General features: G+C 38.7%; 1 protein-coding gene across 4 annotated transcripts in view; it reads left to right on the top strand.

The window, feature by feature from the left end:
* The window catches only part of FGD6 (FYVE, RhoGEF and PH domain containing 6), a 106,777-nt gene that overhangs the window by 88,669 nt on the left and 1,758 nt on the right, over positions 1–16,350 (top strand). For 2 of the 4 annotated variants that reach the window (XM_024579067.4, XM_045187206.3), the window contains exons 12-20: positions 182–250; positions 762–845; positions 1,602–1,681; positions 8,025–8,127; positions 8,612–8,758; positions 9,836–9,938; positions 11,652–11,776; positions 13,580–13,708; positions 14,506–14,654. In XM_024579067.4, coding sequence (XP_024434835.2) covers positions 182–250; positions 762–845; positions 1,602–1,681; positions 8,025–8,127; positions 8,612–8,758; positions 9,836–9,938; positions 11,652–11,776; positions 13,580–13,708; positions 14,506–14,654 — 989 coding nt within the window. Of the gene's footprint in view, positions 1–181; positions 251–761; positions 846–1,601; positions 1,682–8,024; positions 8,128–8,611; positions 8,768–9,835; positions 9,939–11,651; positions 11,777–13,579; positions 13,709–14,505; positions 14,655–16,350 lie in introns of all 4 variants that reach the window. The other 2 variants (XM_045187205.3, XM_045187204.3) reach the window with 1 other exon arrangement.

The following is a 16,350-nucleotide window of genomic DNA, read 5'->3' as shown; positions in this document are numbered from 1 at the left end:
TCCTAAATGACTTACAGGGTCTAAAAAGAAACATGACTTTAAAAAGTCACAAGGAAACTATGTCCACCCAGCCCCCAAAGGAAAAAAAAGCAGGAGAAAGGAAGCTGAAAAGGAAATTATATGTGTGTTGTTGTTGTGTGGTGATGGTAGGACTAAATGGGTGTCTGTTTGGATGAATCAGGTTTTTCTCAAAGAAGGAACTCTGATGAAGCTCTCTCGGAAAGACATGCAGCCCCGAGTGTTTTTCCTGGTAAGTGGCTGTGCGTGTGTCTGACGAGCCCAAGGCAGGCGTAGCTGCTTAATAAAAGGAGACATTTGCACATTCAAATAGCAGTTTTAGTGGGACCTTTGACAGACTGCACTGCTTGTTTGCATTTGAAGTATAGGAAACAAAGATTCATAACCAGAAAATTTTTTTTCTTTTTGAATTTAGTATATTGCATGTTTAACTTGTAAAACAAAATGATTCAATCAGTTATTTATTTAGGCAGATTTTAATACCTTAGTGAGATTTAGAATTCAGAAACCATTAAGTTTGTCTACAACACTTGGAAAGAAAGCACATTTTTTAAGAAATTTCCTTTGTAATAGTGTTTTAACAAAACATTCTGGGTGGTTCTTGTGTCTATCAGCAGAACATACGTATTTATTCAGAGAGCTTTTAATAAAGAAGTAGTATTTTTCTTTTATTCTTGTGCCTTATGACTTTGTAGCTGAAGTTCGTTCCTTTACTTCATCCTGTGAAATGTTTCTACTTTCAGTTCAATGATGCCCTCTTGTATACAACGCCACTGCAGTCTGGGACGTATAAACTGAACAACATGCTCTCGTTGGCTGGAATGAAGGTCTGCACAGCTGTTACATTTTTTTTTTACTTAAATATATTTAGGGAAAAAATCCCTAAGATAATCATCTTTAACTTTTTCTTGTATTACTGTTCATGGGTTCATTTCTTCACCCATCATTTATTCATTCATACATTAGTCTATTTATAATAAGTTATTTACTGAGTACTACCATAAATAACATGGCAGTAGGTGTGGCGGAGAATATGAAGATAAAAGGAAGCATGATTCCTTTTCTCTACGCCCCTATGCTAGTCTCCCCAGGGGCTTAGCAACCAGTAGGGGAGAAAATACAATATGCATAAACACTTATAAAAGAGACAGTAATGAGGATCACTGAAAGGCACAGTTACAGTTTTTGTCTGGGAGTTCAGAAAATAAAGAATGTGCAGCTGGTAGTTGGACATGGTGGAGGGATTGATGGCAGCTAGGAAAGAAGGAGAATTGAGGAAGTCTTTTTGGAGGAAGAGCCAAGCATAGGTCACATTTGGGCATGCTGAGATGTGGCAGAAGGCATTCCAGATAGAGGGGATAGTGAGCAAAGGCCTGAAGGTGGGAAAGTGGGGCCTACGTGAGTGTAGGTGTTTATATTCATCCGTAGCAGAGAGTAGATGAGGGAGAGCAGTGGTAGATCAAGACCGAAATGAGGGTTGGTGGTGGAGGTCAGCAGCTGGGGCACTGGGCAACTTTAGCTACGCTTCAGAGATGAGCTTTTCAGTAGGATGAGTTTGCTCCAATTGTTTTGCTTTCTTCCAGGTCAAAAAACCCACCCAAGAAGCATATCAGAATGAACTAAAGATTGAGAGTGTAGAACGTTCCTTCATTCTCTCAGCCAGGTAAATTTAAAAACTACGTACAGATGGGCATTGCCAGTATTGGCAGGGTCAGCCATCTCCAGCACTTTTTTTACATTTAAGTTAACAACTAGACTTAACTTTTTTCCCTTCTTTTCTTTCTGAATACCATGCAGTTCTCTCTTGGTGTGCCACATAGATAAAATGTCAGAGAACTAATGCTATCATGTGCTAGAAGCACAAAGGTAAAAATGTTCCTTTGAATAGAATAATAATGCTGAAAAATGCTTTGCTTTTCTTTAAGTGAATGTTTCCAATCGTTGTACAACATTGAAAGGACATAAATCTGTGAGGTAGGCGTCATCTGGTTAAAAATGAGGAAGATTAAGTTACAGAAAAATTGAGTTGCTGTCTTAAGGATATATAGCTGGCAAAGTCAGGATACAAATACAAGTTTTTTTGCTTTTAAATCTGTTGTTAATGTACCACATTGCCTTAAACTAGAACTTGCAGTGACTTACATGTATAAATCAAGCTATAATACTTCAATGTAAATAAAGTCCTAAAAACATCCCCGAAGCTGTATGAGTCATAAACATGTGTTGTGGAGTTATTGGCCAAATGGCAGAAGTGGGTGCTTGGCAGGGTTTGACAAGTGAAGGGACAGACAACAGCCATAGCATGCTGTACTGCTGGCTTGGGGTAGCGAGTCTGTGCGGCTCTCAGACCAAACCTCAGCTGTTATAAAAATAGTAGCAAGTACTGTGGTAGCATTTACTTTGTGCCAGGGATTATCCTAAGCACTTTCTGTGTATTAATTTATGAGATCTTCTCAACAACCTTCCAAGGTAAGTGATCACTGTTATACCCATTTAATGGTGAGAAAAGCCACCCAGCTATAAAGTTATCTGGGCGAGGATTTGGACCCAGGCAGCCTGCTTACAGCTGTGTCCAAACTATTAAAATCAACTAGAGTCTTAGTAGCAGCTAGAGCTGCGACTGGAATCATTTATTTCTCTGCATCAGGCATGGTGCTAAATGTTTTGTATTTGTTTTCTCTTTTAATTTCTATGGTAACTAGTGGAATAGGTGTTGTCTTGACCTTCCATATAAGAAAAATGGAGGCTAAAAAGCATGTCCAGTTTACTCAACTAATAAGCAGTCGAGCTGCAATTTGAACCAGGTATATCTGACACTAAATGAATGCTTTTAACCGTAATGATTTGGCCAATGCCCATGAATGTCAAGGACTCAGACAAAAGCAGAGGACCACAAGAGCAGCTAGCTTCCTGGTCATGTCACTCTTCTCAGGTGGAGTAGCCACCGCTGCCTGGCATCAGATCTCTGGATGACAGAAGCAAATGCCTGTTTCCAGGGTTTGTCAAATGCTTCTCAGCTCCCTGCCAGAGCTGTTACCTTCTTTCTTCCTTCTGAGTTTGGACAAAAGTGCAAAGAACATCAAGTCCCTGTACATTAGGCCCTTTGCAAGTATGGAAGCTTGGTTCTTAAAATCAGGAGTTATTTTCAAAGATTCAAAGAGGAAATTAAATGCCCATAGGAAACTCAAGTTTTTAATTGCACTTAAGTTTCCTAACTAAAAATGCTTCGTTAAAAATTCTATTCTATTAAAAATTAAACACTTCGGGAAATGATGGTAAATCTTCCTTTCTTAGGTTTCTAATCAGATAAATATAGGGATGTCCATATTTTTCCCGATAGATCTCCTAGATTTTAGGATAGTCATTGGGATTTTTAAGTGTGAGGGGAAACCATCTGAGAGCGTTAAGCTAATAATTGATCTGGTTTAATTTATAATTTCAATAAAGAGCACACTGGTTGCTTTGTAGAAGATAGACCACTGGAGACTTAGAGTAGAAGTTGGGAGACCAGGTAAGAGGCTGTAGGTGATGGTCTCTTCAACTAAAGTGGTAAGAAGTGGTAGCCAATAGGATTGCTGATGGATGATTGAATGTGGGACATGCAGGAGGAATGATAGAAGTGGAAAGTTCTTGATAAAGGAAAAACAAATCTCCAAGGAGGATAAGGGTGGCGTGGGGGAAGGAAACCAACACATACTGAATGCCCTGCTCACCTTCTGAATCCCCCAACCACAATGAGCCAGGTGCTGTATAACATGGAAAAAGGGTAAGAGGGCCTCATTTGCTGTGGTTCTTGTCCGCCTCACCAGCCTGATCTCCATTCACTCTTCCTGTACTCACCCCTGCATAACCCTGGCACGTTCCCCCAGCATGGATCTGCTTATGATGCTGTGTGCTGCTGCCTTGTGCGGGTGACTACCTCCTTCAAGAATTCATCACTTTGTTCTCTGCCCTGGGCCAGGCATTTGGGATACAGTGGAGAATTAAAAGGGCCTTTCTTCCCCTAAGCTTATAGTTCATTAGGGAAGACACATACTTACCACATGTTAACACAATCAGTTATTATTGTGATTTAAGTAATACACAGGAGAACTACTAGTAGATATGAGGCTGCAAAATAAGGGCCTTGAACTAGATTTGGCGGAGAGTGGGCAGTCCGGTTTAGCTTCCCTAAAGACCCCTGTGTCTATTTGATTATGAAGGATAAATAGGAGTTGGATAGGTGGGCAAAGAGGAAAGGAAGAGGCTCCTGGTCATTAGGAACAGTGTATATGAAGGTAGAAAGGAGCATGGCATATTCAAAGAACTGAAAGGCCAGTGTGGCATGAACATAGGAAATGATTGGGAAAGTGACCCAAGATAAGCCTGGAGGGACGGAGAGAGAAAGAGAGAGAGATTTCGAGGAACCATCTTATGGATTTTGGCCTTTAGCCTAAAAGCCGCAGGAAACCACTGAAAGGTTTGCACAAGGGAATGATGTGATCAGACTGGCATTGTTAAAAGAGTATCTGGTTGCTGTGTGGAGAATGGTTTGCAAGGGGAACTGAAGGCGACGGCTAACTGGACATAGAGGGTGCGAGAGCGGCATCGAGAGTGAGCCCCAGCGTGTCCAGTGTATCGGTTGCGTTGCCATTTGCCGCAATCGGGAACACTCAGAGAGGGGCAGCTTTAGGGGAGAGATCAGGAGTCTAGTTTCAGGTGTGCACAGTGAACGTGAGGTGCCTACGCATCATCAAAGTGGGGCCATCAAGGAGACAGTGTATATAAGGATCTCAGTGCCAGAAGGAAGCTGGGCTGGAGGCCTATACCTGGGAGTCATCAGCTTAGAGATGAGAACCAAACGTAGGACACTGGATGAAGGTTCACAGAGAGACTAAAGAGTTCCCTGTCAAACTCCTGTAATTCTTCCAATCCTACCCTAGTCATCACCTCTGCAAAGCCTTCCCTGTCACCTACAGAAGGTAATTTACTACTTCTGTGTTACTTATCTGCCTTACATTTCTTTTATCATGTGGTGGTTACTTGTTTCTATGTCTCGCCTCAATTACGTGTAAGCCCTTACAAATGAGGTGTATTTTGTGTGCCTAGTTATGGCTTAGTAGGTGGCTCTTAGTAGGCTCCCGGTAAATGTTACTCAAATGAAGTGAAGCAGTGTGGCCTTTTGACCTCAGAGTGGCAGGTACAGTTAACACAAGTAGTAAGTGGTGTAACAAGGTCTAACACACCAGAAGTCCTTCTATTGGGGTGTTTTTCCCCCTTGGAAATTAATCCCAATCAATGGGAAAATTATGCTTATGAAATATACATTTCCTTTCTGGTAGTATGCACACCCCATAAAGAAAAGAATACTTGGTTTAACTGTTCTCTTGATCCAAGGAAGATCCTGATTCTTCTGCTAACCATGTTACAAAAGGAGAGCGAGAATGTCTTTACTCGATGCTGTGGCAAATGTGTGTGGTCTGTGAGATACGTGTTTTCAAGAGCTGATAAACATTGTTTTGGCAGAAACCCACACCAGAGAGCGCCAGGAATGATTAAGTGAAAGAGCAGCATATGTGACATGATTTGCAGTCAAATCACATTCCATGTGCTCTCGGGGCTCCAGAAAAATCAGACGGCAGTTCTCAGATTAGCCATCTGCCTCTCCGTTTCTGTTACCTCTTCCAGTGAAAAAGTGGGGAGGAAGAGAAGGAGGGAGGAATGGTAATATTTTATGAATGTTTGCTTGGAAATTGGAGCATGTGTTTTTAGAGTGCAGTTCTTCAGAGAACAGGAACAGAGGCCAGAGATGACACTGTGGTGAAGGGTTCGACCTTTAGCCACACTTGGGTCTGGTGCCTACTTGTAGCGTAGTCCCTTACATAAAGCAAATCATCTAACATTTCGAGTCCTCAGTTCCCTTATCTGTAAATGGTGGTGGTGGATGGTGGTGTGGGGGTCGGGATATGTGTAAAACCCACTCTATAGTCCGTGGAGCGGCTCTGAGGAAGAGGTATGATGACATTCGCAAGGCATTTGACACGGCTAGCTGACGTGTAGTAACTGTTAAAGAAATGTCAGCTAGTTGTGACAGTACTCGTCGAATAGTGGAGGTAGCTGAGGTGGTTTTGTTAGGTTTGGAGAGATGGGGACTGTTTCTCTTTTATTTTGTTTCTGGCATATAATAAAAATTTGAGAAATATACTAGTTTAAAGTTTTTACTTGTAAATTTGTATTTATTGTATTTATTTTACAAATTTTTATTTGTAAAAGAATTTGTAAAATTCTACCTTTTAACAGCCATATGAGTGCAAATTCTCAGTGGCACTTACCGTATCTTGCTGTGTATAATGCACACTTTTTTGCCGAAATTTTTGAGTGAAAAATAAGGATGTGCATTTATACATGGGTAGTACTAATTCTGTATCTATATAAATGTTTTTAATTATTTTATTTATGCTTATGCATTAGAAGTGTAACTCTAGAAAGCAATAACGATATCCATATGCAAAATAATACCCTTTATAATACAAAAAACAAGTATCTAAATACAAATATATAACACGAGTTAAAAAATTAAAACCAAAAAAAAAAAATTAAAACCAAAGATTTTTTCCCTGACAGTTTGGGCAAAAAACACGGGTGTGCATTATACACAGGAGCACATTATACATGGCAAAGTACAGTGAGCTAAGAATGATTGTTGTAGGGAAAACGAGTGGTTTCCTAGTATCTAATATCTCCTTGACCTGCTCTGAGTTCATTGAAATACAACAAAATGTGCCTATTCATGCCATTATTTTTACAGCATTTTTCATTTTAAAAATATCACTTGAGAGTTAAAAAGCCACAACCATACACGTTTTCAATATCTTACTCAGTGTGACACATAACTTTCTTGTATTTTTTTTAATATAAACTTTTTATTAATAAACTATTTTGGAGTAAAAGTTCAAATATATTTGAAGTTGGAATGAATAATATAATGAAACCATATACTTGTCACACAGACTCAAAAATTATCAAGAAGATCGTGCCACCAGTTTTCCTATTTTCTAAAGTATTTTAAAACAAATCGCAGATGGCAGGTCATTTCACTCCTACATCCGTCCCTTAGTATGCCTCTCTAAGAAAAATACACTTTGTCTTACACAGTCTCATTCCCGTTATTATGATGGACTTTATTTTATGATAGAGTTTTAAATTCATTATTAAATTCTCTCTTTGTCTCCACAAACACACACCCTAAAATGTGCCTCTCACTCTTGAGTGTGCAAAACACGATGTGCTGATACCAGTGATGATCTGAAATGACCCGAGTTTGGGGGCGGGGGGGAGGTATACAAAAGCAGAACAAGAATGCTCTCCTCTGAGTAGGCTTTCCCCCTTTTGGGCTCATTTCCTCTGGATTTGAATCATAGCTCCTGACGAACTGAGGGTAGGAACAGAAAATGTGATGAGTTGATTACAGGTGGAGGTGCCCTGACAACCATAGGCTATTTTTCCTATTAACCACTCTTTAAACATCTGTTTATGGTACCAAAAATATGTTTCCTTAACCCACTGCCCTTTCTAGAAAATTTTAGTAGTAGTTACTGATCTAAACATACTGAATATTTAGTATTCTGTGATATAAATTTGAATTTGAAACTTGAGCCTTTGGAATATTTTTAAATTCTAGGATTGTATTTGAGGAAACTCCTTGGTTATATAAATAATCATAATTATTAAGTGTGTGAATAGCTTGTAAAACCAAACAAAAATACCTCCAAAGTTAGGAGACCTCAAAAGCCACTCAGTATAAAACAGTACTTTTGGAAAGGAAGAAAGTATTTGCTAAAGCACCGTGCATTCTCTAATGTCTGCTCCGATTACTTGTGCACATAAACCTCAGAGCTGCTGCCTGTGACCAGCATTGTTAGATGGTGGTGGACTCTGTTGCCATGGGAGAAGGAAAAGAAGTAAGAAAAACACAAAAGAATAAAAGCTGACATCTGGCTGATGGAACCTTGTTTTGCCCCCAACAGTTCTGCCGCAGAAAGGGATGAATGGCTGGGAGCGATTTCCAGGTCAATAGAAGAGTATGCCAAGAAAAGAATCACATTCTGTCCTAGTAGGAGTCTTGATGAGGTATTGTCTTTTCCTTCTCCTTTTTTTTTAGTGCACTTTACTTTTTGTCTTAAAGAAACCTTTCCCAGGGGTTTAGAAAAGCAACATGTGTTCCACAGAAGGATTGGAGGTCTGTGTGTAATCTCAGGGCTAAATTGTTATCCTTTTAATGTCTCACTGCAGGTCTGTGATAGCATGTGGCATATTCATGTTTTTTCTAGTTATAAAACCTCATCATATAAAATTTAGAAAATATAGTATAGTTTAAGGAAACTAAACATCTGTCATCACACTTAACCATAGACATCTTTTAAAATTAATTTTGTATTAGAGGATTGGAGGAATGTAGCTAATCTTAATATCCTGAGAACATGAAAAATATAATAACCCCGTCCTTCATCCCATATCCTTAATGATGCCATCAGCATTGTGAGCCACCACCGCTGACCAAAGGGCATGATCTGAAGCAACGTGCGTGAGGTAATCAGAAGTCATTCTTCCACAGGCCGACCCAGAAAATAAAGAGGAAGCTAGTCCCCTTGGGTCGAAGGCTCCGATCTGGATCCCTGACACCAGAGCCACAATGTGTATGGTCTGCACGAGTGAGTTTACTCTGACCTGGAGACGACACCACTGCCGGGCCTGCGGAAAGGTGGGAAAGGTGGGAGAGGACGGCCGTCCTCACCGTAGTTTCCAGTAGCTCCCGGCTGTGTATAGCGAGGGAGCGCATTTCCCCTTGTAAGCCATTGTAGGGGGGAAATACTGAATCATGGATGGTATTTTCTTTTAATATTTGGGCACGGGGCAATCTTGTTAGGGAACTTATTTCCTCCTACCTCAAGGTTATTTTAGATTGTCAATAATAGACAATTTTCCATTTTAAAAAAAACTAACAAATTCATAATTAAATAGACCCTCACATTTACAGATGATTAAATTTTTATTTCAAAAAACTTACAAAAACTTACAAATTCACCATTAATAGACCCTCTCATTTATAGATAATTATTTAAACTAAATTTATCTAGATGCTCAGGATTGTAAGTTTTCACTTGTCGTCAATAGGTTCTGCATTTCAGGTGAAATGACCTGCAGTGATACTGTTTTTACTGCAAGCTGATGGACGTAAACCAGGGTTAAGTTTCTGTGGCATCACATCGATGTTACAATGAAATGACATTATTCAAGGGCCTGCTGTGTTTACTAGGGGGAACGTTCAGTGTTGAACTTGTCACTAGTGAAGTTTCTAAGTCTTCATGACCTCGCTAGTAAGATGCGCATAGTAACGATGACATCAGTGAGCTGCTGTAAAGGTTAAACGAGGTCTTATTTAGAGAGCATTTAATATAGGGCTAGACACGGGGAGAGGTGTTGCAGAGGTGGTCATGGTTACGACAGTGATGATGACAGTGACGACAATGACGATGATGATAATACAGGTACCACAGCAGTTACTGCACTCCAGGCACTGTTCAAACGTTTTGTACAGATTGACTATTAAATATATTATTTTTTTGTAGTAAACACTAAGTAATAATCTGTGGCCTCTGTGTCTTCCAGTGGGGTATTGTGTGTGAGTTCATTACGTGCCTGAACTCCACGGAGTTGTTACTGAGATTCAATGACTGTACAGAGGTTTTGAAAAGTAGGCAGCACTATAAGTGGTAACATGCCTGATGGTTTGGATACAAAGATTATTCTAAATTAAATAATTCCAATGTGTTTTCAGATTGTATGCCAAGCTTGTTCATCAAATAAGTGTGGCTTAGATTACCTGAAAAATCAACCCGCAAGAGTATGTGAACATTGTTTCCAAGAACTGCAGAAATTAGGTAATATATAAGACTTAACCCAGAATTCCTTTATTTCCCAGATGCTTTCAAACAGCCTTCCGAAAGAATCATCTTAGACATATTAGCAGTATGATTGGTGATCTCAAAATATGGACCTTACTGCTTTCTTAGTTAAGATCTCTTAACTAATATTTAGTGGTATTTCCAAGAGAGGTTGGACTGGAGTTTATTTTTAATTCTGAAAACAGTTTTGCTGAGAATATTAATTATAGAAATATAATTATAGGGTAAAATGCTTAAAATAATTGCAAGGGAACTTTTAACTCTCAAGTAATTTTGAAGTTTCTAGTTTCACAGCTGTGCTCATTACAAATCATTTTTATCTACATGTTAAGTAGTTCTCTGTGGAAATATACCGGGTGTCCCTTTGCTAGCCTAATTTCGATCACTTGGACTGATTCCGTGAGGTTTTGTTGTACATCTAAATGTGTAGCTTTTCACCAAATACAAAATGATAAGTCATATCCACTTACTCATTATCCCTACAGTTCGGATCAGTGCAACTAGTAGGATTGCTCAGGTCTGTATTTTGGGGAGATATCTTCGGTTCAATTCCTGAAACCTTTAGGTTCTAAATTTTAAAAAGATTAGCTTTCATTTCCATGAAGAATAACTTTTCATCAGCAAATGAGAATTCTAAGTGCATAAAGCCAGATGACATACTATTTCAGAATCTGTATTTTGAGTTTGTTATTGTCTGTGTGCATTTTTTCCAAGAAGTCATATCCATCTAATTAATCCTTTGCCAGCCTTTTTGTTCCTCCATTTGTTTTCTGAGTATGTAATGTAGGCTGCAAGCATTCAGAATTCGTTTTTGAATCCTCCTCCCTCATCATGCACACCCGTTTGGTCAGTAAATGTTGTCAAACTTATCTTTGAAAGCCTGTCTTTCTCTTTGATTTCTTCGTCTTACAACAAGGCCCTCATTGTCTTTCACCTGGACTACTAATTTCCTAACGTGTTTTCTTGCTGCAAATCCTTCCTCTTTCCTACCACCAGATTTATTTTTCTAAATTCAGTCTGCTCATGTCACTCTCCAGCCCAAAAGGTCTTTGATTTCCCACTGCCTAAAAAACAGTCCAGGTTCCTTAGAACTGGCCTTTTATTTCCAGACTCATTATTCTCCAAATAGATGATCTAATTTCATCTCTGTCTGTTTTTGCTTATGCTGATCTCTCTTCATGGAGCATTCCTCCTCCTCTTTTTTTGCTTGGCAAACTCTTACTTAGACCTTAATGGCCAACTCAAACATCTCATTCTCTTCCCAGCTTCTCCTGAACCTGTGCAGTCAGAATTAATTGCTTGCTCATCTTGTTTTATAGCCCCTTTTCTCGCTCTTCATTCATTGTAATATTACTTGTCTAGATACTAAACTATGTTAGTTTTTTTTAAAGTCAGGATTGAAGTTTTTAAATTTTTCTTTAAGTTGCTGGTGCATTCACATTTCAGAATTCTAAAGGCACAAAAGGATAATCCTTTCATATGGTTTAGTGTTGATAAAGTATAAAATCATAGACAGTGGAAATTTTTTCTCCTACTCAACTTCCAGCCACACATCTTCTGTTCCCATCAGTGTCTTCAGTTTCTGGCATATCCTTCCATGGGTATTTTATGCCCTGTTTATTGATCGGAATTAAATTGAATTGCAGAATGGTTACCATTAGCTATGTAAGTGTACCTGATTTCTCTTAGATCACCAGCACTCTCCTAAGATTGGATCTCCCGGAAATCACAAATCTTCAAGTGCCTTGTCATCAGTCTTACAAAGTATTCCATCAGGGAGGAAACAGAAAAAAATCCCAGCTGCTCTCAAAGAAGTAAGTGTTTCCATTAAACTTGCAACCTGATAGAGGCTAAATTATTCATACTCATATAATACTGTTTTTCATTCATAAAGGAAGATGTCATTTCTCACTACTATTAAGATATGTGTTTTAATACTGGTGATGAGGTGTGGCTGGTGCCTCTCTATCTGCCTTGGTCTCCCATATGATCTGAGTCATTTCGAAAATGGCTGCCAAAAGGTTTGCAGAACATTTTATAGCAACGATAGAAAGTAAAGATAACTTGGACACGTGAATTTTTTTAATTACTTTGAGCAGACCCTTTACCAGAGGAAAGAACTCTGCAGAATATTTTGGGCATTTTATAAACATTTACTGATCTTCATGGTTATTTGTAGGCATTGGTTGGTTATATACCACTGATATCACTAATAGTAGGTTGTCTTTCCTTTAAAAGAAAAACTTGAAACAAAGTGATAATAGCCTCCACAGGCATCACTACTCTCCTATTCCAGTTTGTTAGATTCAAGTGTTCAGCCAGCCAAGTCAGAGAGCAGATAGTACTTCCTTTCTAGCCACTCCCACTTTGATTAGTTAATTAATTAGTTCCACCTGTGCTAGTTTTGTGGCTAGTAGAGTTTGAATTTTACTCTCTTGCTTGATTACTCTGTGAAAACAACACACATTTATTATCTCAGGAGTCCAGGCATAGTGTAGCTGGGATCTCTGCAGGGCCCCAGTCATAGTGTTGGCCATTGTGGCATTCTCATCTGGAGACTGACTAGGGAAGGGTTTGCTTCCGTCTTCACTCAGGTTGATGGCAGAGTTCATTTCCTTGCAGCTATAACACCGAGGGCCATGGCTTCTTATTTGCTTTTCCTAGAGGCTGCTCTCAGCTCCTTGCCATGCGGCCTCCCAAGTTGGTGGCTTACTTCTTCAAATCCCGAATAGGAGATAGTCTCTAGAGCTGTCTACTAGCAAGATGAAGTCTTATATAATGTAACGTTCAGGGTAGTAACATCTGTCACCTTCACCATATCCTGTTGGTCAGGAGCAAGTCACATGTCCTGCCCACATTCAAGGGGAGGAGACTGTACAAGAGTGTGACTTTTGGAGGCAGGGGGTCACGGGGAGCCACTTAAGAGTCTGTTCACCCTACCACAAGTCCTAAACTTGGCTTTTTACATCTCTCTTGTTCCTGTGTTAACAGAAAAGAAAGAGAGAGAAGTTTCAACTGCCAAGTTATAATCACTAAAAGCTTACTCCTTTTGCCCAGAGATTAAAACATTTTTTAGCCCTTTATGAAGTAAAACAAGCTTCCTGTCTTTTAGACCAAAACCTGGGGAGCAGAAACTGATCCTTAAAATCACCAATAATAGCAGGATTTTCTATTTATTTTTCTGTTGGTATAGTTTTTGTTGTCGTTGTTGTTATTTCAGGGACAGAGTTAAAGTTTTAAGTAATTTTCCCTAATTAACAGAACAAAAAAAGCAATAAACATGCACAGTCCCCAAAATGCAGATTTAAAAAAGACTTTTTGGCCTTGGCCATTATTTTTCTTCTGGCAACGCAGAAAACACAGACGAACCCACTAAGAAGCATGTACACGCGAACCAGGCAGGCTTCCAAAACTGCTTCTGAAAGGAAGGGTTTTTGCGTTCATGGGAATGGCAAGTCTTCCATTTGTACGGTAGCAGACTGAAAATAAGCAGTGTCTTCCCTAAACATTATTATTATGGTTATTGCTTTCAGAACCATTTATCAAAAGCAATTCTATTACTTTAAATTTTTTTTGTCCGAACATCATTAAACTATGTATGGGGTTTGCTTATCTAGGTATCAGCAAACACAGAAGATTCTTCCATGAGTGGCTATTTGTACAGATCAAAGGGCAATAAAAAACCTTGGAAGCACTTGTGGTTTGTCATAAAAAATAAAGTGCTATACACATATGCTGCAAGCGAGGTAAGATCTGGAGTCTAAAGAGGCATAAATTGGGGGACTTGTTTTATGATGAAAACTGGAAATAGTTACAGTATTTGTTAACTTATGGTTTCGTTTATGTTTTTTGTTTTGCTTTGCTTTTGGAGGGGGGGATGTTGTTGCCGTTATTTTTAATGGGAACGGGGTCTTTGTTTTGTCTAGACAGCTCTTACTCAAAAACACTTGGAATTTTCCATAGTATTAAAATGTAAAACCGTTTTTCTCCGTGTCATATGACTATCCACTTCCCTGAACGCAGAGGTTTTTATCCTTCCTGCCAAGCTCTGTTGGATGACACCCCCTTGACCATCCCCAGATGATACTGATAAGGCATCAGCACAGATCATCTCGACCGCCTCTGGTTATGAACAGCTTCTGACTGTTTGCTCTAACACTGCCCTTCTCTCCTGTCTGATCGCCATGTGTCCCAGCGCCCATGAAAACCTCTGCTCTAAGGTCCAAGCTTTGCCTTAGAGGGACGAGGGTAAATCACTTCCCGTTCTAAGCTATATTTTCTGCATTACCTCCTGTGGTTGTAGGGAAATATGTGAAATTCAAAGGATGTGAACACATTGAAAATCATCCAGCACAGTGGCTCCTAGAGTAGGTGGGAGTGGGTGGCTCAATAAATATTGTTGAATAAAGGAAAATTGAATAATTTGCTAGAGTTGTATGTATATATAAAATGAAATTAGAGCTGGATCATACATCTGGAGTTTACACATCTGAATTTTGTATCAGTTTTAAAAATCATCATCTTCTGTGTCTTTTTAAATTAGGACGTGGCAGCTTTGGAGAGCCAGCCTTTACTGGGATTCACTGTCACTCAAGTCAAAGATGAGAATTCACAGTCCAGAGTATTTCAGTTACTGCACAAAAACATGGTATTTTATGTATTCAAAGCAGATGATGCTCACTCAGCTCAGAAGTAAGTAATATAGACATTCTTTCTTTTATACACGAAAGTTTGAGTTGTTACTTTAAATGATTGATAGTAAGATCGTCTACTCCCATGCATGGGGACAACTGAGAATTTAAATCAGGGTCTAAATTAGAACCAGTTAAGATATTACTCAAACTCTTTAGACTTGTTTCTAAAGACAGGCAAGAGTATCTGGAATATTTTCAGGAGGCAGAGGGGGAAAGAAAAATAGGTGGTTCTGTCCAAAATATTCTGTATGCACATAACCTCTGAGGAAGCAGCATGAAGCTGCTCTGCTGAGAGGAAGGAAAGCTGAGGTATTTGACCTTTTCTTCAATCAGGGGAAGAATCTTCTCTTGAAACATTCCGGGACTTGGCAGTCGGGTGCTTCCATTGTGCTGGGGGCGGCAGGAGTTTGAACAGCTGCTTGCTCACGTCTCTGGGGAAAAGGCCAAACACATTAAGAGGCTCCCATGCTGTTCCCAATGACTGAGTAGAAGGAAATAGACTTTATTTTATTTTATTCCATTCCATTTCATTTTATATCAAAGTAGATATTTTAGATGGTAAAGGCTGAAATAGTCTTTTCAAAATTCCAACAAGAATATTTAGATATCATGAGGTTGCTTAATCTAAAGCAGCGTATTTCTGTGAAATCAAGGTCCTTTCTGAACAAAACAATTCAGTTCACCTCTTTCATTTGATTTATATTTTGACCTCACAAGAAACACATTTTTGTTTTCACTAAGAGGTGTTCACGTTTTCTGAAGACTCAAAAGGTGCATGCAGGTATCAACAGATGCTTTAAGTAAGCAAGGCTTGTTATTTCTTAAGACAGTAAGAATTAATGTACCAGAATTATATATGTTCCTGAAAATTAATCAGGTATAATGTTACAAATACTCTATAAGACTTTTTTTGCCCTGAGTTTATTAGGATATCCAGCTGTGTGTAGCTGTTACCCCAAATAATTCCTTTTGTATGCTGAAGAATATTTTAAAATTATGTCATTTAGCCATTTTTTCTGTAAAAATTACTTACTTAAGATAGTAGTTGCCCTAATACTCTGTTAGATATTATGTTTTTCATCATGTTCATCTGCATTCATCACCAAACTGATAAAATTACTGCTTTTAAATATACATGTTTTGCTTATATCTTTAAATTGACAAGACAGAAATCATGTCAAGACAGAATTGAAAAAACATAAAAACAAAATATAAAAATCAGGGAAAAAAGGAAGACAGAATTGAATGTAGTTAGTTAGGTGAAAGGAATCAGCTTACTTGTAATTTAGAATTAGTACAGGCTAAATTATGAGTTTCTCTTTGAGGGTACTCATATGAGTTGCTTTTTTGCACATCACAAAATAGTAAAATATGTTAACTTCAATGGAAATTTTTGGCTTTTTTTAGAGGCTTTTTATGGTATAACATATGCCATTTGCACTGAAAATTTAAAGTTTTGAAAACTCTGTCTGAAATTTGAGCTAATTCTGTCTTACGCTGTTTTTACTATTTAAAGTGGTGATTTCAAAAGTTCCTAACAAGTTCATAAGCAATTGCACTACCAGGGAGGCACCAAGACACAACCTGCGAGTCCTCCAGAGAATTGCAGCTGTGTGTATGGTCAGATAAAACTTTGAGACTAAAGGGTTTTGGAAAGGCTTCTGTGAAACTGAGACACTTTTCTATTGCAGGCA

This window comes from Desmodus rotundus, chromosome 3 (genome assembly GCF_022682495.2).
Source record: "Desmodus rotundus isolate HL8 chromosome 3, HLdesRot8A.1, whole genome shotgun sequence".
Lineage (NCBI taxonomy): Eukaryota > Metazoa > Chordata > Mammalia > Chiroptera > Phyllostomidae > Desmodus > Desmodus rotundus.
Note: the sequence above shows the minus strand (reverse complement) of the source record. Positions and strands in the feature narration are given on the sequence as shown.